General features: G+C 50.4%; 4 protein-coding genes, 1 long non-coding RNA gene and 1 other non-coding gene across 10 annotated transcripts; 4 read left to right on the top strand and 2 right to left on the bottom strand.

The window, feature by feature from the left end:
- Nucleotides 1-171: 171 nt before the first annotated feature.
- LOC148338751 (uncharacterized) lies at nt 172-3,817 on the bottom strand. Of its 2 annotated transcripts, XM_088292394.1 has the most exons (5): nt 3,672-3,816; nt 3,449-3,514; nt 2,920-3,066; nt 1,300-2,277; nt 172-766 (listed from the first exon to the last, which is right to left on the bottom strand). In XM_088292394.1, exons 3-5 carry the CDS (start codon nt 3,034-3,036, stop codon nt 719-721), a joined length of 1,143 nt encoding a protein of 380 aa, XP_088148520.1. In that variant the 5' UTR covers nt 3,037-3,066; nt 3,449-3,514; nt 3,672-3,816; the 3' UTR covers nt 172-718. The 2 variants fall into 2 exon arrangements, with proteins under 2 accessions (XP_088148520.1, XP_088148521.1); XM_088292395.1 differs by lacking the exon at nt 3,449-3,514 and having other exon boundaries at nt 3,672-3,817.
- A 291-nt stretch (nt 3,818-4,108) lies between these two features.
- On the top strand, nt 4,109-11,300 carry cnga1b (cyclic nucleotide gated channel subunit alpha 1b). 2 transcript variants are annotated; one of them, XM_088293337.1, is made up of 15 exons: nt 4,109-5,477; nt 5,591-5,667; nt 6,417-6,464; nt 6,530-6,580; nt 6,708-6,788; nt 7,131-7,235; nt 7,304-7,410; nt 7,478-7,652; nt 7,730-7,866; nt 7,942-8,114; nt 8,174-8,299; nt 9,268-9,420; nt 9,570-9,801; nt 9,891-10,066; nt 10,138-11,300. In XM_088293337.1, the coding sequence occupies exons 2-15, from the start codon at nt 5,606-5,608 to the stop codon at nt 10,321-10,323; spliced, it is 1,812 nt and encodes a 603-aa protein (XP_088149463.1). In that variant the 5' UTR covers nt 4,109-5,477; nt 5,591-5,605; the 3' UTR covers nt 10,324-11,300. The 2 variants fall into 2 exon arrangements, with proteins under 2 accessions (XP_088149463.1, XP_088149462.1); XM_088293336.1 differs by having other exon boundaries at nt 5,588-5,667.
- On the top strand, nt 4,454-4,525 carry trnag-ucc (transfer RNA glycine (anticodon UCC)). Its single transcript has one exon. It is a non-coding gene; the product is annotated as a tRNA-Gly (tRNA).
- A 44-nt stretch (nt 11,301-11,344) lies between the features above and the next one.
- Nucleotides 11,345-16,971, top strand: nfxl1 (nuclear transcription factor, X-box binding-like 1). 2 transcript variants are annotated; one of them, XM_088293333.1, is made up of 25 exons: nt 11,345-11,474; nt 11,850-12,052; nt 12,132-12,308; nt 12,622-12,731; nt 12,810-12,940; nt 13,015-13,059; nt 13,124-13,257; nt 13,333-13,418; nt 13,501-13,576; nt 13,653-13,750; nt 13,831-13,945; nt 14,010-14,134; nt 14,223-14,345; nt 14,411-14,501; nt 14,577-14,697; nt 14,884-15,040; nt 15,124-15,215; nt 15,285-15,306; nt 15,369-15,491; nt 15,607-15,761; nt 15,913-15,982; nt 16,202-16,306; nt 16,386-16,466; nt 16,552-16,605; nt 16,688-16,971. In XM_088293333.1, the coding sequence occupies exons 2-25, from the start codon at nt 11,893-11,895 to the stop codon at nt 16,898-16,900; spliced, it is 2,664 nt and encodes an 887-aa protein (XP_088149459.1). In that variant the 5' UTR covers nt 11,345-11,474; nt 11,850-11,892; the 3' UTR covers nt 16,901-16,971. The 2 variants fall into 2 exon arrangements, with proteins under 2 accessions (XP_088149459.1, XP_088149460.1); XM_088293334.1 differs by lacking the exon at nt 11,345-11,474 and adding an exon at nt 11,485-11,789.
- Nucleotides 16,972-17,090: 119 nt separating this feature from the next.
- On the top strand, nt 17,091-26,531 carry corin (corin, serine peptidase). 2 transcript variants are annotated; one of them, XM_088293704.1, is made up of 24 exons: nt 17,091-17,229; nt 18,039-18,183; nt 18,851-19,090; nt 19,460-19,571; nt 19,648-19,752; nt 19,814-19,995; nt 21,216-21,329; nt 21,415-21,522; nt 21,626-21,736; nt 21,809-21,931; nt 22,013-22,084; nt 22,183-22,414; nt 22,524-22,666; nt 22,745-22,852; nt 22,929-23,042; nt 23,289-23,399; nt 23,477-23,600; nt 23,714-23,842; nt 23,946-23,995; nt 24,086-24,272; nt 24,389-24,551; nt 24,650-24,758; nt 24,898-25,031; nt 25,602-26,531. In XM_088293704.1, exons 1-24 carry the CDS (start codon nt 17,185-17,187, stop codon nt 25,785-25,787), a joined length of 3,147 nt encoding a protein of 1,048 aa, XP_088149830.1. In that variant the 5' UTR covers nt 17,091-17,184; the 3' UTR covers nt 25,788-26,531. The 2 variants fall into 2 exon arrangements, with proteins under 2 accessions (XP_088149830.1, XP_088149829.1); XM_088293703.1 differs by having other exon boundaries at nt 21,809-22,084.
- Nucleotides 18,796-22,074, bottom strand: LOC148338747 (uncharacterized). Its single transcript, XR_015842859.1, has 3 exons — nt 21,791-22,074; nt 19,202-20,033; nt 18,796-19,119 (listed from the first exon to the last, which is right to left on the bottom strand). It is a non-coding gene; the product is annotated as an uncharacterized LOC148338747 (long non-coding RNA).
- Nucleotides 26,532-26,668: the final 137 nt, after the last annotated feature.

The following is a 26,668-nucleotide window of genomic DNA, read 5'->3' as shown; positions in this document are numbered from 1 at the left end:
TCATTTAAAATTTCCAGTGCAGAAAGTGCTGAAACATAAAGTGATTATAATTTGGTTCCTTATTTCGGTGATGTTTGAAAATCTGAAAAATATTGATCATTGTATTCCAAAGTAAAAGCAGATGTTTGCAAAAATCTTAATTTTGATTCAACACAAAAGATCATCATATTGACTGCCAAAAGACTGAAATTGTAAGCACTTGGATAATTTTCAATGGTCTTTAAACGAATCGATGATTAATTTGATGATCAATAACTTGTACCTCTAAATCCAACACCAAACAATGAGAAAAGTGCATGTTTAAAAAATGAATAAATACATTTAAGGCTCAGATTAAAAATGTGAAATTGAAAAAGTCCTAGAGGACTGAATTTAATTTGGTTATTTGATTGGATTGGTGTGACGCTGGGACCAATCAATTTTATTGATTGATTAACTGTCACATCACATCCTTTACATCGTATTAGAATATAATTTTGACTTTTACCCAGCCTGAAACTGAATTATGAAAAATCAAATTTGTCAAATTTAAAAAAAAAAAAAATCACTAAATAATCAGCCACTTTGTCTTTTTTTTTTTTTTTTTTTTTTGAGAAAGCGGGAGTGACACACGGATTCTCCACCGCAAACAGCCAACGGCGGGCAGCTTGTACCCCAACTGTCCTCAGTCCAGTGCCAACGTGCCAGCGCAGCTTCCTGTTTGGGCCCCGGGCGCCGACTAGAAGAACCACCGGAAGGCCTCGCCAGTCGGGACAGATGGCGGCCTCTACAGAGAGTTGGGAGGGGGGAAAAAAAAAAACGTGTGAAAGACTCGATAAAACCTTCTGACCACACACATGCACACATCCGCCATGTCGTCAGTCACACTCGCGCCACGGCTCCAATTAGCGTGTAATTGACAAAGATTAGCCTAATGTGCTAGCACGTGCGCATCCTGTCGGTGTGCGTGGGTATGTTTGTACGGGCTAATTAGCTACGGTTTGGAGCGACTCTCACGGGAGGAAGTGAGGATGAATGGAGATGTCGTCCTGGTCCAGCAACGCTCGTTAATTGAGCCACGCACGCACTCGCAAAAAAAGCCGTTCGCAGGGTATGACCAATTTTGTCTTCTGAAGAGACAAATCTTTTTTTAAAAAAAATTAAAAAAATTGTTTCTTACAGATTTGATTTTCCAAATCGAATTGAATAGCAACCTAAATAGTGCAAATCCGCGTTTGGGCGGATTTGTCGAACTCTTGAGATCCCGTGCGTGTGTGTGTCTGCGTTTTATGACATCATAGGTTCCCAAGCCCTCCTCACCTCAAGTGCCCCTCCCCCTCCTCCCCCCGGCTTCTTCTTGAGCTCCTCGCACTTCCTGAACTTGCAGATCTGGTGGCCCGTCTTCCTGTTGCGGCAGGACGAGCACACGCCGCAGTTGATGAGCCGCCGGCACGGCCCACACACGCCGCAGCGTTTCCGCTTCCTCTTAGACGACGAGGACGATGACGACGAGGAGGGCGGCGACAGGACCGCGCCGCCCGCCGCCACGCCTGATGACGAGGGCGAGGACGAGGAGGGGCAGGGCGAGGAGCTGGCGTGCTGCTGGCAGTCCGCAGGCCCCCGCTGGCCGCCCGTCATCTGGAAGGCGCTGCCGGCGTCCGTCATCCCGCCTGCCGTCGAACCCATCGCCATGACGATGACCCCCGGGGGTAAGCCCAGCCCCCCCAGGAAGCCGCTCCCCAGAACCCCGCCCCCGTTGCAGCTGCCCCCCTCCGATAGGCCCATCACATCCGGGTGAGCGTGTCCTTGCTTGCCCGCGCCGCAATCGCTGCCCCCGCCGTAGCCGGGTAAGAAGTTGGCATTGCTGGGCGCCATCGGGTGGTGGTGTGCCGTTTGAGAGGCGGGAAGCGAGGCGGCTGAATGTTTTTCAGTTCGTCCCCCCTCGTCCGAAGCCCCGCCCTGGGGCATGCCGCTCCCGTGGGGATGCGAGGGGGTCATGTGACCCGCTGGCGCCGCCGGGTGGTGGCGGTGGTGCGCGCCGGCGGGTTTGGGTCGGCCCCAGAAGACGGCCGCCGGGTGGTTGACGTTGTCGTGGCAGCCCCAGGGCGCCGTGGCCATGGCGCCAAGTCTGGTGGCGGCGGGGGGGAAAATGGGAGCAGCGGCTGCCAAACGCGCCGCCAGCTTGGCCGACTGCGGGAAGTTGCCCACGTCCACGTTGGTCTTGTAGAAGCTGGCGATGGACGAGCGGTAGCGGTCCATCTCGCTGCTGTAGTCCAGCATGGGTGCCAGCGTGGTCACCTGCGACCAAAGGGGGGAGGGGGGGGGGGGCACAAGACACATCTCAGTTGCCAATCTATTCCTCTCATTTAATTCCATAATTGATTTGTTTACAACTTGTCGATTAATTGCTATATCTCTACTTCTAAAACTTCTGACAGACTGCGCTTGCTTTTAAGCTCTGTAACTTGCCGAGTCTTGCGTGTTTGGGTTTTGTAAATCTGTGGTTCAAGGTCATGTTTTTTTTTTTTTATTTATTTATTTTTAATTGCGCTAATCAAGCAACCTGCGTGTCTGTGCTTATCCAGGAGCCGCTTCTTGAAGCAAATGTTACACATGGATAAATATGGATTTGAGGATTATGTTTTTGATCAGTTCCTGGAAAATGAATGTCACCATGGAAGGTTTGCAACTCAAAGGTCAGAGTTACGACGACTTCGACGTCGAGTGTCAACAAGACTTGACTGGCTTAATTAGGACTAACTTGGGACTTGTTTGAAACTTTGCAATCAAGGCTTGAGACTTACTTGCAACTTGACGTGAATTGCACCACCTCAATTTCCTCCTCGCGCACACTTGCTTTATTTTTGTCGTCGTGAGTTTCACGCAAGGTCAAGACTTGAGACATGTGACTTGAATGAGACTCAAGTGGTTGTGACTCACCTGGCCCTGGCCTCCGTAACCGTGGTGATTGGGGTGATGGTGCGAGGAGGCCGAGCTTCGCTGCAGCACGGACGACAGGTCGCTCTCCACGCACACGCCGCTCGTCATGCCCGACATGGCCGCCGCCCGCACCTTTTGTTTACTTTCCTGCGAGGGACAAAACACAAACATGCTGACTTCTTGTGACCTCTGACCTGTGGCGGCAAGCAGCCTGTGAGCGCGCACCCCGGAGGCGGGACTAATTATCCGGTCAGCGTGACAGAAGGTCACGGCAGCCGCCGACCGAGAGAGGAAACCACTCTCCCGGGCGGCACATTAACGCCCCCCCCTCTTCCTTCTTCACACCGCCCCCGCCTCCCCCTCATCCCACAGGCGCAGCAGGAGGAAGACGAGGGGGGAGGGGGGGTGGCTTGAAGGCGGCTCGTAAAAGGCTAAAAAGCGTGAAGGCGGCATGCGGTGGTCCAACACGCGCACGCACACACGCACACAGAGGCAGAGGAGGAGAAGAGGAGGATATGAGGCTACTCACCAGGCCCGCGAGGACGACAAGAGGAAGAAGAGGACCGTCTGGGAATTAGCCCGCCACGGATCATGGCTGGCGGGGAAGGAGATGGAGAGAGGTGGAGGAGGAGGAGGAGGGGGTAGGTGGTGGGGGGGAGAGGAGCACCGGGAGGGATTTGTCGGTCTGTCAGTGGCAGGGAAGGGGAGGGAGGGGGGTTTGATGGATAATGGGAGGGGGGGCGTATAATCACCTGGGCTTGGCACAAGCGAGCTCGCGCGAGGCAGGAGGAAGGAGTTCAATTAGCAGGTGGCGTGGAGACAGCGAGAGACCCTGCAGGGGGGGAGGGGGCGATGAATAATGGCGGAGGTTATGAACGAATACGTGTGTCGTCCTCACGACGCGGCGGAGGGAGGGGGGGTGATGTGGGTAGGGGGTGGGTGGGGGGGGGGCTTGTTGGCAGGCTGATGCTCGCTGACAGGAAGGGGGAGGGGTAGCGCGTGTCGGCTCGTGCCCTCCGCTGCGTCTGGCGCCACCCGTGGCCGCGCGCCGCGTGGCGTCTGATTGGCGCCCGGGGAGGAAGAGGAGGCGGCAAAGTGTGAAGATGATTGGCGGCTCGCCAGGAAGAGATGGCTCTCACACACACACACACACAAAGGCACACACACGCACACACGCACAGCCATACGCCACCGTGAGAGGCTTCTGCTGCTGCGCTGTCATTAGTCGTTGCCTTCATTCAGCAGAGGTCGCAGGTAAGCGTTGGCCTGTTGAGCTGAGACCTTTGACCCCCTTCTCAAAAAACAAATGAATTTGGAACAATAGGTGCGCGGTACTCTGCCCTCTAGTGGACAACAATGGAAGGTGCAACATTAAAGGGCATAAATAACTCCACCCTCCTCCTCGAGCTGACGACAAGAAGCTGAAGGTGGGGAAAAAAAACAAGTTGAGACACGTGTCCATCTATAAATAGTCAAAAATTTGTTTGATATTTATAATTAGAAAATGACAATTCCTTCCCCTGGTGTTAACACGGCGTTGGTGGTATAGTGGTGAGCATAGCTGCCTTCCAAGCAGTTGACCCGGGTTCGATTCCCGGCCAACGCAAGCATTTTTCTTCAGCTTTTTAGCTTCATTGTATTCGATAATTATGTTTTCATTTCTATTATTGCGGCTGTTCTGAAAAAGCCATTTCAACAACCTTAGCTATCTTATGAAATAAGCATCAGAAGACGCATGTAGTGTTCCAAAATTAATTTTCATTTCTCCTGATGATTGTACAATATAGTCTGCTAGATAAGATGCCGACCATCCATTTTTATTGTTGTCCCGTTTACATGTGCGCATGAACTTTGACCACACACTGTTAATAGGACCCACTGCAAACGTGGCTGCTAAATCACCCTGGAGTCAATTTAGAGTATCATGCGCGAGGACATTGCAGCTGTGTGTCCAAGGGCGGGGCTCGAACCGGCGATGACGATTTTAACTACATAGCTAGGCCCACAGCGGGAAAATGAAATTCCCAATCTAGTGTATAGGAAATAGAGAATAAAATGATTCTCGGCAGAGCCCTTGTCTTCAGCGCTATCTCCTGGTCACTATAAACCTCTACCGCCGCTATCTTTCTAACTACACACACTTAAGCCTGTCAAAGCTGCCTGTGTGTAAGAGTGTGTGTGTGCTGACTCATCTAAATGAGTATGGCTTATTCTTTTCTTCTTCACTTATTCTGCTCATCGTTTGTACTTCCTCCTTGTCTACTCGAATCATCTCAAGTGCAACTTTTATCCAGTTGGACACAAAAGTTAGAATTTTTAAAAATGTTTGTTTGTGCCGAGGTTAGTTGTGTGTGCGCGTGCGTGTGGGTCACGCCCGATCATCCGTCCGCTAATCTCTTTATCTGCAACTGAACGCTTCTGCTGGATCGAGGGAAAGTTTTTCTTTCTTCTGGTGGATTTCAAGGTTGTTTTGGGCCGGGGCACAGTTGTGTTTCCATGGCAATGGCTTGGATGCAGACGGCGTAACCTGGGGGGGGCAATTGAATACCACCTGACAGGTGAGTGATGCAATGGCTCCAAGGCAAAGAGATCTCGTCCACATTGCATGTGTGTGTGTGTGTGTGTGTGTGTGTGTGTGTGTGCTTTTGTGTGCGTGTGTGCATGGCAGAAGGAAGGAGCGCAATCAATGGCCCAGGTTTCACCACTTGATGTGGCCGCCCCACTCGTGGACGCCATGGATGACCACAGGTGAGTAACAAGCGCAATGATGAACATAATCAAGCACAAATACTTCATGACTGTACTTGAGTAGATTTCTCAGTTTCATCTATGTGCTTGAGTTTTTCTTTTTCATACAACATTTTAATTTTACTTCCAATTTGTGGAAACTTAGATCTGGCAAGGTGGAAGCTACAAATGCATTCTTTCGTTCATTTAAACCGCTTATTACAAGGGTGGGCAAACTTTTCGATTGGCGGGCCACAATGGGTTCTAAAATTTGACAGAGGGGCCGGACCAGGAGCAGATGGATGGAGTGTTTTGGTAACCTCACCGCATCGGAGAAAAAAAAAAAAAACATTTAATTTTAAATGAAAGTGAACAAAAGCATTACAACAAATATATATATCTTTGAAAAATTACAGTATTTAGAAAATAAAACATTAACAAGGTTTATTCATTTAATTTTTTTCAAGTTCGGCGGGCCGGATTAAAAAGTTTAAGGGCCCCCGGGCTGTAGTTTGCCCACGCCTGCCTTATTTTCTATATATATATATATATATATATATAAAATCATTTTTACTTATGTACACTATTAATGAACTCATGAGTTAATTTCTGGGTCTTTTTTTCTTTATTGTCATAAATGAGTTGAATGAATCCTTTTTTTTTTTTTTTTTTTTTAACACAAGTATCAGTACTTCTACTTACAGGGTGTGAGTTCTTTTGCAACCTCTATACCTCTGCTGTGCGTGTGACCGGCCAGTCATGTGTTTCAGATGTGCGGGACGTCTCTTCAACGTCAACAGCAACAACAACAAAGACAAGTAACACACGCACGTCACACCACTCCCAACGCTCGCCACGACACACATTTGCCGTTCTCTTGTAGCGATGAGAAAAAGAAGAAAAAGAAGAAGAAGGAGAAGAAGGACAAGAAAACGTAAGTGCTTTTGCCCTTCTCAAGCCAAGACAAATTCGCCAGTCATTTTGTTTTGTTCTCAAGAGTGGTTCGGAGGTACCGATGATTGGATGTTTGCCTCCTTTACTTCTGTTTGCTTCCTCCACAGGAAGGAAGAAAGAAAGAAAGCTAAGGGGGAGGAAAAGGAGGAAAAGAAGGAAGCCAAGGAGGAGGAAAAGCAGGAGGCAATGTAGGTTGTTTGTGATGACGCTGACAGAGATGATGGATTCAAGTCTTGGACTTAAGAATTAATTGGAGTCGGACCAGCTCGGCTAAAACTTATCCAAGACTCAATTTGTTGTTGTGTTCGTGAATGATTTGCTTGATTATCCGCCCATCTGTTATTGTTCCTGTAAATCTGGACTTGTTGAAACCTAGAAGGCTAAGACTTGACATTTATGACTTGCACACTTGAGGGGTGTTTGAAAGATTCCGGAACTGGTGTCAAAAAGAAATCCAAACGACAAATATCCTTTGCGACGCCACTCCCGAAACTCAGCGACTTCCGTAATTGTGTTTGGATTGTCCTCAGTCCACGGGAGATCACAGTGGTGGACCCGGCGGGGAACACATATTACCACTGGCTGCTGATCATCACACTTCCCGTCATGTACAACTGGACCTTCATCATCGCCAGGTAATGTTCCCAGTCTTCCCAGTCATCCCAGTGCTCCGCCCCCAACTTCTGCGCTGGGACCACATCAGGGCGTGCTTCGAGGAGCTTCAGATGGACTACCTACGCTACTGGTTCTTCTTGGACTTTCTCTGCGACTTGCTATATGTGGCCGACATGGTCTTCAGAACCCGGACAGGTTCGTGCACCAAGTCGTGGTCTTGGATATCGGCATGGTTCTGGGCAAGGTCCCCGTGTGCGTGCAGGCTACTTGGAGCAAGGTCTTCTGGTGAAGGACGAGGAGAAGCTACGCCAGCGTTACATCAAGAGTTTCCAGTTCCGACTGGATGTGCTCTCCATGGTCCCCACTGACGTTCTGTACGCCACACTGGGCCTCAACTACCCGGAGATCCGACTCAACAAGCTGCTGAGGTTCAACAGGTGGAAATTGGCGGCAACATCTGTGGTATCGGTGTTGGTGGCCAATGAGCAGCATGACACGTGTCGCCACTTTTCAGGATGCTGGAGTTCTTCCAGAGAACCGAGACCAGAACCAACTACCCCAATGCGCTGCGGATCTCCAACTTGGTCATGTACATCGTCATCATCATCCACTGGAACGCTTGCCTCTACTACTCTTTCTCCAAGGCAATTGGTGGGCCTTCCCAGATTTCCTGATTCTAAATTTCTGCGTGTTTACAACTACGCCTTGTTCCTCCGCCCTCCTCAGGTTTTGGCTCCGACAGGTTCGTGTATCCTGACCCAGCAAATCCAGAGTTCGGGCGCCTGGTGAGGAAGTACGCCTACAGTATGTACTGGTCCACGTTGACGCTTACCACCATCGGAGAGACTCCGCCCCCCGTGGAGAACTCCGAGTATTTCTTTGTGGTCACCGATTTCCTGGTGGGTTTCATCACATCGGCTTCTCAAAGACCACGGCACTCACTTCCTGTCCGCCGCAGGTGGGCGTGCTGATTTTTGCCACCATCGTGGGTAACGTGGGCTCCATGATTACCAACATGAACGCCGCCCGCGCCAACTTTCAAGCTCGCATCGATGCTATCAAACAGTACATGACTTTCCGGAAGGTCAGTGTGGCCACCGCAGTCACGTACAGCAACGTTTGCAGAAGTTACCGGTGGCGGGCCGTGCATTTCACACCTTGGCCTTCAGTGAAGTCCTACTTCGTCCTACTTGAATCAATCCCCCTCATAATACGATAATACGATAATATCCAGAAACACACTTACAAAGTACTCAGTGAGTGTCGGACAAGATAGCTTCTCTTGAAAGGTCCGTCTTGAAAATGGCCGCGCAAGTGTATCTGCAATTAAATCCACACTTTTCCCTCCTTTCCGCCATTGTGGTTTAAAAAAGCAAGAGTATATTTTTATATATATTTTAGAGTTACGACTTTGTGTTGATTCTGTAAATCGTGAGTATCCAATCACAAAACGCATTCATCGCCTTCAGCGTAAGGCCAGTTCGAAGTCTCACTGGAACCAACTCGTGATCTGATTGGCTATCGCAACTGTCTATCAAATCTGAAATCTCATTGATTTTGACAGAAGAAATGCCCGCACGATTGTATCTCAAGGCCTCGGAAAGAATAGTGCGTGCTACTGGTATCAGGAACTCTGCCTGGCAACACGAGCTACCTGAATTCTGATTGGATAAAAATTCAACACTAGGATATAATATGATATCAATGTGAAGAATATGATCATTTTTTGATGTTGTTCAGCCAGCAGAGAAGGCCTTGATGGCTCGCCACTGCAAGTTACTGTGACAAAAATCAAACATGTGAAGTCATCACAAGTCATAATTCAAGTCGTACAATCTTGCTCAATCTGAAATATTCACACATTGACCAGCTATCGGTGAAATTATTGTCTACTAGTTGGTTGCTATCTTTGCACACACTAACTTTTCTCTCAAAACAACAACAAATGGCACACCATCCTAAAAAGTGTCCATTTCCAAATATGCACAGATGGCAAAACTTGTCAAATCGTATTTTTATCCAAGTATCTGACATAATTTCCGTAACCTCCAGGTAACCAAGGATCTGGAGAAGCGCGTCATAAAGTGGTTCGACTTCCTGTGGACCAACAAGAAGGCTGTGGATGAACGCGAAGTCCTCAAGTACCTTCCGGACAAGCTGAGAGCCGAGATTGCCATCAACGTGCACCTGGACACACTCAAGAAGGTCAGAAGCCACACGGGCCGGCGTCGGCGGCGTGACACTCGCTCTTGCAAATTTGAAACATTTTATAACTCTTGTTCCAGTTGGGTTAGAAAACATAATGAGCGACGCAGTTAATTGATTTTAGGCATCGTTTCCGTGTTGGCGTGCAGGTGCGTATCTTTGCCGACTGCGAGGCGGGTCTGCTGGTGGAGCTGGTGCTGAAGCTGCAGCCGCAGGTCTACAGTCCCGGAGACTACATTTGCAAGAAGGGCGACATCGGGCGCGAAATGTACATCATCAAGGAAGGCAAGCTCGCCGTGGTGGCCGACGACGGCATCAAGCAGTTTGTGGTCCTGAGTGACGGCAGCTACTTTGGCGAGATCAGCATCCTGGCCATCAAAGGTGACCATGAGAAATTCATTCTCTTCCGTTGTCGTAACCCCAACAAGAATGTGATTACTTTGACGTTTTCCCGTCTTCCTCGCTAACAGGCAGCAAAGCCGGAAACAGACGAACGGCAAACATCCGCAGCATCGGTTACTCCGATCTCTTCTGCCTTTCCAAAGACGACCTCATGGAGGCACTAACCGAGTACCCTGACGCCAAAGCGTTGTTAGAGGAAAAGGGGAGACAGATCCTGATGAAGGACGGCTTACTGGACCTGGAGGTACCCTCGGCACCATCAACCCATTTCCGAGAATCATCTTCCGCTATGTTGTTACGCCTCTTTTCCTGTAGGTGGCAGCGCAGGGCCCTGACCCCAAGGAGATTGAGGAGAAAGTGGAGCGGATGGCGAGCACGCTGGATGGCCTGCAGACGCGCTACGCTCGACTGCTGGCCGAGCACGAGGCCACGCACAGCAAACTCAAACATCGAGTCAGCAGACTGGAGAAGAAGCTCCCCTCGCAGGCAGCCACCGAATGACAAGCAGTAGTATAGTCTTCCCGATGTCATGTGAATAATTCCTGCGTGCATTTGTTTATGTCGCCATGCCGGCATGATGCGAGCGATATCGGCAGGCGAAAGATTTACCATAGAGAGCAGTGATAAAATTCGCATTGATCAGTCATCTTTTTGATGAGAATGACATAATTAGATACATGTGCAAGATAGACAGGTTGGATATTACTGGCGCTCAGACAAGCATGTGTTCCATTTCTGCAACTCCAATGATTCAAATGAGCAGGCTACTTATCAGGCTTCTTCAGAGCTTGCTGGTGAGCTGATCATTTGAATTGTGTGTGTTGCAGCTGGGATTGAAAGCATGCAGGGTAGTGCTCCTCCAGGACTGGAGTTTGACACCCATGTTCTAAACCAAGACCACAAAATAATAACTGCTAGACCACAAAAGAAAGGGGTCTCAAAATTTTGGGCTCCGGGGACATCTTACAGATTTTATTCTAGGGACCTCTTTGTAATGCTAAAGAACATTAAACATAGCTGCCTGAGTTAAAAGGGTCATTAAAATATAAATGTTAATTACTGTTCGACAGTTTGTAATGTTCTTAAATGTTTGGGTCCAGGGAGAGAATTTCTAGCTCAGGGCCCCTCATTATGCTAATGTAACTAGTTAACTCCCATGCGTCCTAAATGTCATTGGAATTATATTTAATTTTGTTTCAACATGAATTTTCATCACCTGGATGGAAATTAGAAATTAGAATTTATCCAAATTCAGCTGAATTAAATTTAACTATTCTCGACCAACCCAAGCTGATGTGCAGCGCTTCAGCATTGTTTTTTAGTTGCTACATTTTGAGTTTTCAGTTTGAGAACCCCTGCACTAAAGCACCAAAGCTAAATAGTCAAAGTATGATTTGTAGCAGAAACATGCAGCTCACAAGTTGTTTCTTGGCATGATGTGGACATTATGAATGACAATAAACAATATTAATGAACAATCATTTGCCACGTCGCCTTGCTTCCGTAGTTCGACGTGTGATGGGATTTGTAGTACTCTACCTTCCCGCTCGCTGCTGGAGATGAACTACAAGTCCCAGCATGCAGCGCGAAGTGGTGCGCGTGGCAGTTGCGCATTGATTCACTACTGCTGCAACTGCGAGAGAACAACCGAGGTTTGTACACCTGCTTTAAGTGTCTTTTTCTTTCTGCATTCGTGTAACGCGCTCGACTCTATGCGAGTAGACGCAAATTTACACGTGTATGTTCCATAATGACTTTCATATTGCTTTATGGAAGCTTCTTCCGCTCGTCTTTGTGACAACTAGCTAGCCGGCTTGTTAGCTTGTGCTAACTTTTGGAACGTCATCTGTCGTCTAATGAGACCTTGCTGCACTACTTACTATTACTGTTACTCTTGTTGTTGCTGTTAATGTTCAACATTCATTCGAAGTGACGTTTGAATAGGTTGAACAAAGAAATAAACAAAGGTAAAACAAAACAAAGAAAGAAACCGAGGTAGTTTTCACAAAGAATTCCATTTCGTGTAGGGGGGGATCAACTTGAACGTGGGACTTCGTCCCAGTGGCTAAGATGGAGCCAGCCTGGAGACCTCAGGGCAGGGGGCGTGGCCGAAAGCCGGAAGCTCGAGGAGAAAAGGTGCGAGAGAAGCCGGGAAGTGGCTTAGGAAGAGGAGAATGTGGCACAGGAAGAGGTGGCAACACCAAGATGACAGTAGCCGATGTTGGGCACGGTGAGGATCACGTTAAAATTCCGATACCGTGTACTGCTTTAGTGGGGTGCTGACCCACTTTGTGTGTCCTGGCGGACAGGGGCTTCCAAGTTCCAGGAGATCCGAAAGTCCAACCAGGCCGCTGCTCAGCGACTTATGGACCGTCAGACCAACTGCTCCTCTGAGGATGAGGACGATGATGACGATAAAGACGATAAAGAGCACAAGGACGCGCGCGTCCTCAAGTCCACTTTCAACACGTACGCCAGTCATACAGGTGAGCCACGTCAAACTGCCAGTCGAAATCCCACGTTTGACACATTGCGGTGTTGGTGTCATTTGTTTTGTTTTTATCGCTTTGTTCACCAATGCCACTGACATATAGTGACAGGGTAAACAATTACATGCTTTCCACTAAATGGTGTTTTTTTTTTTTGTAGCCTATCCTCATTGAGGTCGCCGGTACCATAAACTGGTCACCAGCCAATCGCAGCGCACTCATAGAGACAAACCATTCAGCCATTCTTTTATTGGCAGCAAGCTAAATATTCAGTTACAACTGTTCCACATTGCTCACTTGTCTTCACCAGGTGGCGACGTCACAGGCCTGCAGAGAACAGGACAATACGTCAGCGAACTCTTTCAGTCCGGAGCACTCACCTGCCTCATCTGTATCGCCTCGGTCAAGCGGACTCAGGCGGTGAGTAAGAGAAAGGAGAGTCGGTTAGGTCAGGTGATGCCTCCGCTGACAGGCTAACGTCTACCCGCTGCCCTCCAGGTGTGGAGTTGCTCTGGCTGCTTCTCCCTCTTCCATCTCCTGTGCATCCAGAAGTGGGCCAGAGACTCTGTGTTCCTGCTCTGCTCGGCCACCGACGAAGACTTTGGGCGCAAGCAGCATCCGTGGCCCTGGTGAGGCAAAACATATTGAAAAAGAAGCGGAAAAAAATCATGTCATCATTTATTTCATGATTTCCCCTCCACAGTCCCAAATGTCGGGCCGAGTACTCCCACTCCGCCACACCCACCAGGTAAGCCGCCTCCAGGACGAGCGACATGATCGTGGTCGTGATTGTGCGCGCGTGTTGTGTTCAGGTACGTGTGTTACTGTGGGAAGCTTGAGGATCCTCCTGCCGATCCTTGGTTAGCGCCTCACTCGTGTGGCGCTGTGTGTCATAAGGAGCTGAAGCCTTCCTGTGGACACGCGTGTCTGCTGTTGTGTCATCCTGGTAAACACGCACACACACACACGCACACGCACACACATGCTCATTGTCTTCATCTCACTTCCTGTCTGTCCACAGGTCCGTGCCCACCGTGTCCCAAGATGGTGTCTGTTTCCTGCTTGTGTGGCAAAGCCAAGCCCCTGCCCCGGCGCTGTAGCAACAAGGTGCGAACACACACATTTAAAAAAATAATCGGCACACTCGTGCAACCCCACCAATAATTTCTTCATTTGTTTATTTTTTCAGGCTTGGTCTTGCCAGCAACAATGTGGGAAGTTGTTGCCATGCGGGCAGCACACCTGTACCCAGCCGTGCCACGCTGGTAAACACGCGCAAAGTGACCAGTGCCGTTCCTTTCCACATCCTGTACACTCACCGTTTGCGTTTGTGTGTGTCAGAGTGTTCTCCTTGTCCTAAAGTCAGCGTTCAGAAGTGCGCGTGCGGTCGGCAAAAATCTCAGCGACCTTGCGCCGGCCCCAAGTGGAAGTGTGAAAGTGTGCGTAGCAGGCTGGCCACTTTATTAGGAACAGCTGGCTGACACAACATGACTGACTGCACCTTTGTGTCGTTCCTCAGATGTGCGGCGCCATCCTCTCTTGTGGCAATCACACCTGTGAGCTCGTGTGCCACGATGGCCGTTGCCCGCCGTGTCCCCGGTCTCTCAGTAGATCGTGTCCCTGCGGCAAGACCAGTGAGACGCACACACATTTTGAGTCCTGACGAGGATTGCAAGTAAATTTCCTCATGTGTGTCAGAGTCCACCCTGCCGTGCACGGAGGAAGTGTCGCTGTGTGGCGACACGTGTGAGCGCCCCCTGTCTTGCGGGAAGCACACCTGCTCCATGAGGTGTCACCGTGGGAATTGTGACACTTGCCGGCAGGTAATGCACGTGCATCTGTGCGTGTGTGTGTATGTGAGTGTGTGTGTGTTGTGCTGCTGTTGACCTGCTGTGTGTGTGCGCATGTCAGGAAGTGGAGAAGGAGTGCCGCTGCGGTAAATACAGAAAGCTGATGGCGTGTCACAAAGAGTATTTGTGCGAGTCCAAATGTTCAAAGAGCAGAAGCTGCCAGAAACATCCATGTCGGAGGAAGGTGAGTCATCATTCTTGTGCCCGTCTGCAGCACCCGCTAACCATTCCCCGCTTGAATTGTGCCAGTGTTGCCCCGGCAACTGCCCCCCTTGTGACCAAATCTGCGCTCGGACTCTGGGATGTCGCAACCACAAATGTCCGTCAGTGTGTCACCAAGGTAACGGGCCTTTACTTTGATGTAGGGCACATGTGTGTGCATTCATGCGTCTAATGAGTTTTCCTGCACCGCCAGGAAGTTGTTATCCGTGTCCAGAGACGGTGGACGTCCGTTGCTCGTGCGGCGCCGCCTGTCTGACGGTGCCGTGCGGGCGCGAGCGGAGCACCAAGCCACCTCGCTGCAAGGAACTCTGCAAGTATGTGCGCTACCTGTACAGTAGCCATATTTTTCCTCGTTCCAGTTGAGCTCCTAGTTGGAGGCGGACGGATAGCAAGTTAATAAGTGCAAAAAAATATATGCGATGTCTTGGATGCGTTGACTCGGCTTTCGTCACCTTAGCGGCGTTCATAACCGACCTAAAGTTGTTGGCTGCCCTCCGCAGGGCTCCATCTTCCTGCCACCACGCGACCCGAGAGCGTCATCGCTGCCACGCCGGGCCCTGCCTGCCCTGCACGCAGCCCTGCTTGCAGCCTTTGGTGGGCTGCCCGCACACGTGCCCGCGGCCCTGCCACGACCTGGTTCTGCTCAAGTCCCCGCAGGTACTACACGTGTCCTGTTCTTCTGGAATTATATTTGTCTCATCATGGCGTGCGTCTCATCCGGAACCGTCTTTGTGCCTCAGGTGCAGCTGTCCGGGCCGTGGGAGCAGCCGTCAGAACCGGCGTTTGTCACCAAGGCCTTGCCCTGTCCCCCTTGTCAAGTGCCGATACCAGTGTATGACACACACACACACACGAGCTCACGAACGCGCACGCAGGTTTTGACTGTCTGTCTCTCTTCCAGTTCCTGTTTTGGAGAGCACGAGGTAAGAACGTTTCTTCCACGGGCTTGGTCGATGTGGCTCGATGATGTCGCTGTGTTGTTCAGGTGAGCGCCGTGCCGTGTAGCCGCCAAGGCCGCTTCTCTTGCAAGAGGCCATGCGGGCGACTGCTGCCCTGCGGTAACCACGCGTGCGGCATAGAGTGCCACCTGCTGGACAATGGCAACAAGGTAAAGCGTGTCCACCACGTGTCCGCCATATTGAATGTGTCACTTCTGTCCTAGCGCAAGCCATTGGGACACTGCGCTTGAATATTGAAATATTAACAGTGAAGTGTGTCGCTAGTGTGACGACTGCGAGGAGGGCTGCACCAAGCCCCGCCCACTCCTCTGCCCCCACACCTGCCCACTGCCCTGTCACCGTGGCGACTGCCCGCCGTGCAACCAGATGATTCGCCAACGGTGCCACTGCAAGATGAGCACCATCTATGTGGAGTGCATGTGAGCACATATACGCATATGCAATTCAGTGGACCGACATCATTCCTAAAATGTCTTTGTAGGGATTGAGGTGTCGAGGATGTTTGCAAACACTTCAGTCATCATTCCCACTATCTGGATGTCATGATATATCGTCATCTTTATGTGACAGGAAGATGACCGTGGCCGACGGGGAGACAAAGATAACGTTGGCCTCGTGCAAGAACCAATGCCCCAAAGAGGTATGTGCATCTCATTGAGCCGCCATCTTGTTGGCACGAGGTGGGAGGCCGCATGGTCGCCCGCCTGGATGAACATCAGGAAGTAGAAGAAACAATCCGCTAAATATGTGTGCTTGTATGTGCATCCGTGTGTTTCTTCTTCTGATGTGCAATTTTTATTTTTGATTTTTGTTTGAATGTGTGTGTGCTATTTGACGGTGTTTCTGTGTGCTTGTGTAGCTGAGTTGCGGTCATCGCTGTAAGCAGGTGTGTCATCCTGGGTCATGTGGAGTTGAATGTCACCAGAAGGTCAAGCTGCGATGTCCATGCCGAAGGATCAAGAAGGTACAAAATGGCCACCATAATTTCCGCCACCCATTTCCCATTTGTTTCACCGTCATGGCTTCATCGTGTGTCTGCGTAGGAGTTGGCGTGTTCGCTGTCATCTTCGCGTGTTGTCGAGTGCGACCACAACTGCTTCGAACAGCAGAGGAAAGTCAGCGAGGTGAACACACACGTACACAAGGGTGCAGTGCGAAGATGTCACAGAAAGTTGTCAATGAACCATGAATACGTTTTAATGCGTCCAGCTGAAGGAGGCGGAGCAAAAGGCGGCTGAAGAAGAGGAGCACCGGCGACATCAGGTGAGGATGAAGAAAAAGAAAAGGGTCACATCCCGGTGACGCCACCACATTAAGCTAACTGCTCGAGTGCATGTGTGTCCAGGAGGAGCTTGAGGCATTCGCCAAGCGGCGCGCAGGGCGCCGGGCAAAGAAGCGAGGGCGGCGAGATGAGGACGACGATGAGGATGGCGGCCGGATGGGGCGCTGGCGGAGGTACGCCACCCTCGTCCTTGTCCCGCTGGTTGGCGCTGCGCTGTCACTTGCCGCGTACTTGTTTCTGAGTGCGGCTCAAGACGGCGGGGGGACGGAGTCATAGAGTCATTCTGGTGTCATGATAAAAAAAAAAAAAAGGCTTTGTTTGACAAATAAAAAGTCAGTTGATGATGACTTGTGTGTGTGTGCGCGTGTGAAAGCAAAGTGACGTGTCGCGTGCACGCGCGTCACGTCCATTCGCGGTCACGTGGCGAAAACCGGAATAGGAGGGGGAGAGGAGGAGGAGATGATGAGGGAGGGGGCGGGTCTAGCAGCTGCTCGGGTCCACGGCTGTGGCCGCAGACTTCAGTTGGCGCGTTTGTTGAGACGAGGCGGCAGAGGAAGGTCATGTGCTTGTGGCCGCGCGTCACCTTCAGCGCGGGAACGGACACGGTGAGTGTGCGTGTTTTTGTGCGCGTCTCCACGTGGTTTTCAGCGACGCGAGGAATAATCCGGAAGCAGAAAAATGCCCACCAGTGTTGGTTTCGGATTTGCACTAATTGCCTCACGTGACTTTAAGACGTCTCGCTCCGCCCCTCGTAAGTACGTCATCATCTAGGGCATTGGTGAGCAAACTAAGGCCCTGGGCTACCTATCATTTCAGTAATCAAGGATCCTATGTGGAACTAATTTTCCCAAAAATTGGTTATTGAAATGTATTTTTTTTTGTCATTTATCTCAAATTGCTATTTGATTGATGTTATTACACAGGTATTTATTTGATTTTAAAGGCAATTGATATTTTGCATGTTAAATCTATAGAAAACTATTTGAAAAATTTTAAATGCATTTTGTTTCATAATTATTTCATTAATTGTACAAAAACGTTCTAAACTAAAACCATTGATTACACACATAAAAATGTATTCTTTTATGAAGTAAATGTGATTTATTGCAAATAAAACAATGTAACATTTGAGATTTCATGCTGTATTATTTTACAAAATAATTACTTCATTGACTTACTGTAGATAAAATATTAGTGATATATTTGAAACACCAAAATTTAAATAAATGATTTCATTCCAAAAGGACCATATTTTACATAGACGCACATTTTAGCTGTGTAATCCTGACGCTTCTTTGTACTTTCTACTTGTGCTCAGTTTCAATTTCACCAGATAAAAAAACTACGCTTTTTTTGCAATCATTACGTATTGTTGTGATGTCCAAACAAGTCCCACTGGTCTGTGCTCCACCAGGTGACCAGCGGAGTAACTGAAAGCAGGATGGGTGAGGAGGCGTGTCCTCACAAGCAAAAGATGTCCGGCCGCCTCAGACTCGTTTACGTCCTACTTCCCGTCGCCGGCCTGCTGGGCGGTGTGATGCTTGTGCTCGGCCTCACCGGTATTCTCACACACGCGCACGCAGTCACACGCACACTCCTCTAGAGGTCCTTCTGACATGTTGGTTCGACACAAAGAGTGTGTGCGTGTGAGGAGTTGTCATGACAACTAGGAGGTGTCCGCCAATCAGGAGCGTGTGTAGGAATGTCAAATATTTACAAGTGCCGTAAAACATCTTGTCACCTTTTCAGCAACTTCATCTTGTCCGAGCTACAAATGACTGTGTATGTGTGTTTCTTTTCCTGCCGACCATGAAATGACCTTGGAAGGCGCGATAAGCACACAAACATTCCCGCTTTAGTGTCACAAACTAGCCCTGTCTGGCACTTGTGGTGGAGCCCCCCTCCAGATCCCCCCTTCCCGAATGACTGTTATTATTAGCCGACATGTGAATGTGTGAGTGACTGAGTGAGCAAGACGTGTAACTGGGCGTAGCCATGGTAACCAAATCCCTCCGACACTATTCATAGATGTGCACGCTTGTGTATTTTAAGTGAACCAATTGAAGAGCCCTTGCCCACACCCATGCACGCACACACACACACACACACACACACACACACACACGCCCACCCCCACCCCCACACACACACACACACACTTACACGCACAAGCACTCATATTGAAGTTGCGAAACAGTTTTTTTTTTTTTTGCCTCCTTTTTTCAGGTGTGATTGGCGGCCATGTCTCAGACGGGCATGTCTCAGACTCCAGCCCCCTCCCTTCTCCCGAGCCGATAGCTGACAGGGACCCCGGTTACTGTGGGAACGCTACAAGCCCCTCCCTCTCGGCGGAGGCGTCTCAGGCCCCGCCCACTTTACCAGTCACGACAGCCACCAATTTGCTGACGTCTGTCCCCTCGCTGAGCTCCACCTGGCTGACTGGCGCCACCTCTGCGTCGGACGCAGGTGTGTTTGTCTGTGTTTAACCACCCATGCTGCAGCAACACATGTAGACCGACAATGTAACAAAACTCACAGACATAAAGTAGTCTTTATCCAATGTGAAGAACGACTTACATTACTCCAGCCAAGTTTTCTTTGTTTCGCCATCAACCTTTTTTGTAGTGGAAGTATTATCCTGCTCCCTGGAGGTCAAGAAGCACACACAAGACACACAATGCTCATTGAATTAAAGCCTAAAATCATGATGCATCAACTGTTTCATAATTTGCATTCATTTTTATTTCATTACTTGTTATTATAACTATGTATATTTGGAAAGTACTATACTGTGGAGTGATTTATTTTTTATTTTTCCATTCAAAATGTGTTTAGGTGGTTGTCAGGCACTGGTGGAGCCCCAATGTCACATGTTGCCATACAACCAAACATGGCTGTCCTCCCCTGCCGCCGTGGTGAAGAGCTCAGAGGTGGACATGTTGCTAAGGTATTGGTGGGCGGAGCTTGATGGCTGTAGGAATGAGGTGAGGCGTGTTGGGGAGGTGACGTGGCGTGTCTTGCAGGTTCTTCAGCTACTTGAGCAGACTCTCCTGCTACAAGCACATCATGTTGTTCGGCTGCTCTCTGGCTTTGCCACAATGTTTCCACGACAACGACGCTCAACATAGGTAGCCGCGGGACGCTCTGCTCGCCATGTCCCAGAATGTTTGCTGAACTCCTCGCCCGCAGGTGGGTGGTGTTGCCGTGCGTGTCCTTCTGCGAGGCGGCCAGGGAAGGTTGCGAGCCCGTCCTGCAGATGTTCAACGCCTCCTGGCCCGACTTCCTGCGTTGCTCACAGTTCAGCCAGGCCACCTCATCCTCCGCAGCGCCCCCTGCCTGCTACACACCCCGACAAGCTGTCGGCAAACCATGTGAGTGGCATGTCTTTTGATGAAGTCACACCCCTGCCCTAATGGGACACAAATAGGGTAGGACAGGACATGTAGGACAGGACAGTAAAAGACAGGAAGGACATTCTTCTGTCTCATTTTAGTTTACTCTGATTGGCCTACCATGAAAGAAAGAGAAGAAACAAGTCGCAAATAGGATAGGATCGACTAGGATGGGACGGCAAAGGATCGGGTTGGGCAGAACAGGACAGGACGGTTAAGGACAGGACATTCTTCTGATATCGTTTGTGGTACCAAGCGGTGCTCTCTATTGACCGGCCATATTAGAAAAGGACTCAACAAGAAGCAAATAGGGCAGGACAGGACGGGTAGGACAGGACAGTCAAGGACAGGACATTCTTCGGTCTCATTTTAGTTTACTCAGATTGGCCTACCATGTAAGAAAGAGAAGGAACAAGTCGCAAATAGGACAGGATGGACTAGGATGGGACGGCAAAGGATCGGGTTGGGCAGAACAGGACAGGACGGTTAAGGACAGGACATTCTTCTGATATCGTTTGTGGTACCAAGCGGTGCTCTCTATTGACCGGCCATATTAGAAAAGGACTCAACAAGAAGCAAATAGGGCAGGACAGGATGGGTAGGACAGGACAGTCAAGGACAGGACATTCTTCGGTCTCATTTTAGTTTACTCAGATTGGCCTACCATGTAAGAAAGAGAAGGAACAAGTCGCAAATAGGACAGGATGGACTAGGATGGGACGGCAAAGGATCGGGTTGGGCAGAACAGGACAGGACGGTTAAGGACAGGACATTGTTCTGACATCGTTTGTTGTACCAAGCGGTGCTCTCTATTGATTGGCCATATTAGAAAGGGACTCAACAAGAAGCAAATAGAGCAGGACAGGACGGGTAGGACAGGACAGTCAAGGACAGGACATTCTTCGGTATCATTTTAGTTTACTTTGATTGGCCTATCAGGTAAAAAAGAGACATAAGCATAAGTCACAAATAGGACAGGATGGGACAGTTAAAGATTGGGTTAGGCAGAGTCGCACAGGACGGTTAAGGATAGGACATTATTCTGACAACTCTTTGTTGTTTTGTACCAAGCGATGCTCTCTATTGATTGACCATATTAGAAAGGGACTCAACAAGAAGCTAATAGTGCAAGTCAGGACTGGACATTGTACCAACCCTGTTTGGCGTTGTCATGCGCTCCCTCTCTGATTGGCCGGCAGCGGCATGCGGTGGGAAGGATGACTTCCTGTGTGCCACGGGGATTTGTGTCCCTCAGAAGCTTGTGTGCAACGGCCAAAACGACTGCGACGACTGGAGCGACGAGGCGCACTGCGGTGAGCACGTACGCATGCATGTACGTTTGAAATGTCGTCATCGCGTTGCCACGCCATCATCACAATTGATGACGTCATCATTCAGTGTGTTCAGACACGCACTTCCGCTGCTCGACGGGCCGCTGCCTTTCGCCGCTTCTGCTGTGTGACGGCTACGACGACTGCGGGGACCTAAGCGATGAGCTTGACTGCGGTGAGAGCGCACACGCTATACCGTACTTGTCACGCTATATTAGACCTAAAAACAGTTTGACAACCTTTGCGCTAAGCTAGGCTAACTGACTTTTGTTTGTCAGTCTGCGACTTGACGCAGGAGCACCGCTGTGGCGACGGCCGCTGCGTGTCCAGGGATTGGCTTTGTGACGGCGACCACGATTGCGGCGACAAGAGTGACGAGCTCAACTGCTGTGAGTTGCCATGGTGACGACGGCCCCGGCGCTCACGTTGCAGGAACGACTCACCTGTGTGTGTGTGTGCAGCATGTCGGAGCCAGGGTCTTTGGGAATGCCGTAACGGCCAGTGTATTCCTCCGGCTTTCCGTTGTGACGGCGAGGACGACTGCAAAGACGGCAGCGATGAAGAGCTTTGCATGCGCGAGCATCGTGAGACATCCGCCTGGCAACAGTCTGCCTTTGTGTGTGTGTGTCTGTGTGTGTCACTGCGTGACCGTGTGTGTGTTGCAGCTCACAACAAATGTCCCTCTACCCAACCCGGCTGCACTTCCACTTCCTGCGACAGGCGACACCCAAACTGTAGTAAGCCTTTGACAAATGCGTCGATAGGCAAGGTTCCTATTTTTATTCCAGTTCACAAAATGTCTTTTGACTCCCTCCTCCTCTTGTGGGCGTGTCAGCTGGCTGTGAGCCAATCAGCTTGGAGCTGTGCATGAACTTGCCCTACAACCACACGCGCTTCCCCAACTTCCTGGGTCACGTGTCGCAGCGGGAGAGCTCCGTGTCGTGGGAGTCGTCGCTGTTCCCGGCGCTGGTGCAGACGGGCTGCTACCAGTACCTCATGTTCTACGCGTGCACGCTGCTCGTACCCAAGTGCGACCCACTCAGCCTGAGCACCGTGCCACCCTGCCGGTGAGTGCGCGTCAAACCTGTCCTGTCCTGTTCCGTTCCTTGCTTGGATATCTTTCATTTCAGACCGGGACGAGCCAGGCATTGTCACTCGGCATCTCCATCCTTACAGGTCTTTGTGTCGCACGGCCAAGGAGAAATGCGAGTCGGTGCTCGGCATCGTGGGACTGCAGTGGCCCGACGACTCGGACTGCGCTCAGTTTCCGGAAGAGGGTGGAAACTCGACGTGTCTTCTGCCCGAGGCGGGCGTGGACGGTACGTTCCCGTACATGTCGGGGCTCACTCAGCTCACTGTTTTCTCACTTCCTGTTTGCTGTGTCGCCGTGGCAACAGAGTGCTCCCCCAGCCACTTCAAGTGTCGCTCCGGACGCTGCGTCCTCGCCAGCAAGCGCTGCGACGGCCTCGCCGACTGCGACGACCGCAGTGATGAAGACCACTGCGGTGAGACCGCCACCTCACATTTGTGACACAAAAGTGGAGACGGTCACGCTGACGTCTTTTTGCGTGTCATCGGCAGGCTGCACCGAGCGCGCTCTGTGGGAATGTCCGGGCAGTGGCGTCTGCATCAAAACCAGCATGATCTGCGACGGATTCCCAGACTGCCCCCTGCTGGCCGACGAGGTCAACTGCTGTGAGTCCTTGCCCACCTGTGGCGTCATGTCACATGACATTCAGTGTTCGCTTTCGAGCCTCTCGGTTGCCTTCCAAGTCTAACTTCCGAGTTCGAATTTTTCACATCTTCTTACTTTTAAAATTGTAGCTTCCAAGTAGCACCAACTAGGTCCAAGGTTCTAGCTTTTCAATTTTATCTTCTCACTCCCAATTTACAAGGTGCTCGCTATTTTATTCTTACTTCCGTATGTTGTTGTTGTGTTAGCGGCGTGCGGAGATAACGAGTTGGCGTGCAACAATCACAAGTGCGTGCACAGGACGTTGTGGTGCGATGGGAAGAAACACTGCACCGATGCCTCAGACGAGTGGGACTGTGGTAACACACACACCCCAACACACACACACACACACACTTTGGGAGATGACTGCGTGTTGTGTTGTTGTCGTGTGGAGTGTCTCTGAGCCAGTCCTCAGGTTCCATTCTGACCGTGTCGAGGACGGCCGACAGCTATCACGTGTGTGCAGACGAGTGGAACGAGCAGCTCAGCAGACTGACCTGTGACCAGCTGGGACTAGGGTAAGGTCAGTAGCACACACACACACACGCACGCACGCACACACAAGGACTCACATACACACATGCACACACAGGTGATGTGGCCGGTCCATCACAGGTAGCGTTTCCCGCAGGGTTCCCGCCTCCGTCTCCATGGTAACCAAGCAAGGAGATCCCCCGGGCCGCCGTCGTTGGTTACATGTTCATCCTGAGTGGGAGGAGCGCCAAGGTTCTGCTCTACAGGCACGCCTTGAGAAGAGGAGGTGTGCGTGTGTGTGTGCGTGGGGGGTGTGCGTGGGGGGTGTATGTGTGTGTGTGTGTGTAACATTGTATGCATCTCTTTTTGTGTGTGTACATACATGTCAGTCACTCGTGTCATTCCGGCAAGCAAGTGGCTCTCGTCTGCGTCAGAGATGGTAAGCTTCATCCCCTCATAAATCCCTCCGATGGCTCTCCTTGGGCGTCGTGGACCGAGTCTACTTCCTGTTTTCCCGTCTCGCCGCCAGAGTGCGGCCTGCGCCCTGCAGTGGGCGCGCATCTCTCGAGGCGGAAGAGGATTCTAGGAGGACGCGTTGCCCGGCAGGGGGCGTGGCCTTGGCAGTGCTCCCTGCAGAGCGGTCAGAGCGGGCACGTGTGCGGCTGCGTCCTCATCGGAACCAAGTGGGCCTTGACGGTGGCGCACTGCTTCGAGGGGTGAGCTCGCCCGTGTCTCGCTTTAAGTGCCACTTTGGAGGGGCTCGCTTTTAGATTTTTTTTGCTAGCTTACAGCTCAATATTTTAGCCTCTCATAATCAACCTGACCCGCGCAGAAGGGAGAAGGCCCACCTTTGGAAGGTCCTCTTGGGTCTCAACAACTTGGACCATCCGGGTGTGCACAGTCAGAGGCGCGGAGTGCGGGCCATCACAGTGCACCCGCGCTACAACCGCGCCGTGGTGGACTACGACATCAGCGTGGTGGAGTTGGATTCAGAGGTGAGGCATCCCCACGAGAGTTGAGGTGAATATTTTTGGAGCTGCTGAGGAATTGTGGGACCATGCCCCCCCCCCCCCCCCCCCCCCCCTCCTTCCAGGTGGAGGAGACAGCATGGGTGCGGCCTGTCTGTCTCCCGGGACCCAATCAGATTCCCACTCCGGATTCCTACTGCTACATCACAGGATGGGGTCACATGGGCAACAGAAGTAAGTCCAAACACCCATTTCCCCAGCTCTTTGTACTCCTAGCTTCAAGGCTCTAGCTTTTAGGGTCCAGCTTGCAAGCCTTGCTGTCATGTTCAACTGTGAAGGATTTCCCACGTGAGACGCACTACCTCCTCCGCAGTGCCGTTCAAGCTGCAGGAGGGCCAGGTACGGATCATCTCCATGTCCCAGTGCCAGTCCTACTTCGACATGAAGACCATAACTGCCAGGATGCTTTGTGCCGGTTACGAAGCCGGGACCGTCGACTCCTGCATGGTAACCACCGCGCGCCTACGCGTTCTAGTTAGTCGAAGCTTCCATGTTGTTGCTTGTAAGTTGTAGCGACTGCTGATTTTAAAAGGTTTTTGCGTAGGGCTCTCAAACTCTGGTCCACGAGGCAGGAGAGCGGAGTGCTTGAGTAACTTCACCTTATCGGAGAAAAAAAGTACATTTAATTTTAAAAGAAAGTGAACAAAAGCATGACAACAAAATATATGTCTTTGACACACCACAGTATTTAGAAAATAAAACATTAACCAGGTTTATTCATTTAAATGTTTTTCAAGTTCAGCGGGCCGGATTGAAACATTTAACGGGCCGCATGTGGGCCCTGGGCCGTAGTTTGCCCACACCTGCTCTAGAACGTAGCGTACAAGGTGTAGCTTCGAAGGTGCTAGATTTTAGATTTTAGGTTCTAGCTTTAAAGTCAACCTTCGGAGCTCTTCCTTCCAAATTTCAACTTCTAAGTCAAGCCGTGAAGTTTTAGCTTCTAGGCTCTCGCGTCAATGACCTCTCTGCCCTTTTACGCCCTATGCCGAGCGCGGTGTTTTTCTTTTCCGTTTCCAGGGCGACAGCGGCGGCCCGCTGGTGTGTGAAGAGATGTCGGGGGGCCGTTGGACGCTGTTCGGCTTGACGTCATGGGGCAGCGTGTGCTTCAGCAAAGTGCTAGGACCCGGCGTGTACAGCAACGTCAGCCACTTTACGCCGTGGATACGCCAGCAGATCTTCATACGCACGTACCTGCCTGACTGACGCGCGCCGTCCTGCGCTTCCTGTTCCTGAGAGGAAGTGACGCGGCGCCGCACACGCTCATTTGACACCGTTAGCCTTCTGATGCTAGTTGCTATCACATTAACATGACAGATGCTAACACGTTAGCCTCTTTGAACACTTTAGGGCATATTCATAGATTGACTCTTACCAGTAATGATTTTTTTTCACTTTTAGTGCCACTTTTGGCCTCCTGGCACCATTTATTCGATATCTTTTCCATCCGTCTTCAAGTCCATGTATTTGTTCTACTTGCCAAAAGTGCACTAGTACTTGGACTTTCATCTGGACGTCAAGGATGAGGAATTAACGCTCAAACAGCTTTTCAGAGCAGTAGAGGTTAACATCGTGTGACGTTGGTGATTATTCCTGTGTTGCGTCAGTGTTGTTGCTAGCTCCACTAGCTTAGCGTCGGCTAAAAGAGGGAGCTAACATGCTTATGGCGACAGACAATGAGTCCATTTCCCGTGACGGAAATTCGGTGACTTGTTGATGTTTTGCTCATTCCTTCACATCCACATTCCTGGTCGCTCGTCGTTAGCCGTCGTTTGGAAGATTTGCTTTTTTTCTAGAGTATTTTTCTACACTTTTTTGTACATCACATGTGTGTGTCAGGTCAGAGGGGGGGGGGGTCCTCCTATGATGTCACTTCCTGCTTTTGTATTGAACCATGTAAAGGAAGTGGAATATTTTTTGGTGTTCAACAGTAAAGCTACACACACCTGCTCTCACTCTTTTTGTTTGTTTCTACGTCTGTGTGTACATATGTTTTTATTTTTTGGGTTTTTTCTATATCGTGTACGTGCACGTGGGCTTTTAGTGTATACGTGAGTGTCTGCATGTTTGTGAACGTGTACTTAAAA

The sequence above is a fragment of the Idiotropiscis lumnitzeri genome, chromosome 4 (genome assembly GCF_059441095.1).
Source record: "Idiotropiscis lumnitzeri isolate Australia: NSW breed Sydney's pygmy pipehorse chromosome 4, RoL_Ilum_1.0, whole genome shotgun sequence".
Taxonomy (NCBI): domain Eukaryota; kingdom Metazoa; phylum Chordata; class Actinopteri; order Syngnathiformes; family Syngnathidae; genus Idiotropiscis; species Idiotropiscis lumnitzeri.
The sequence above is the reverse complement of the archived record's forward strand: the minus strand, read 5'-3'. Positions and strand labels throughout refer to the sequence as shown.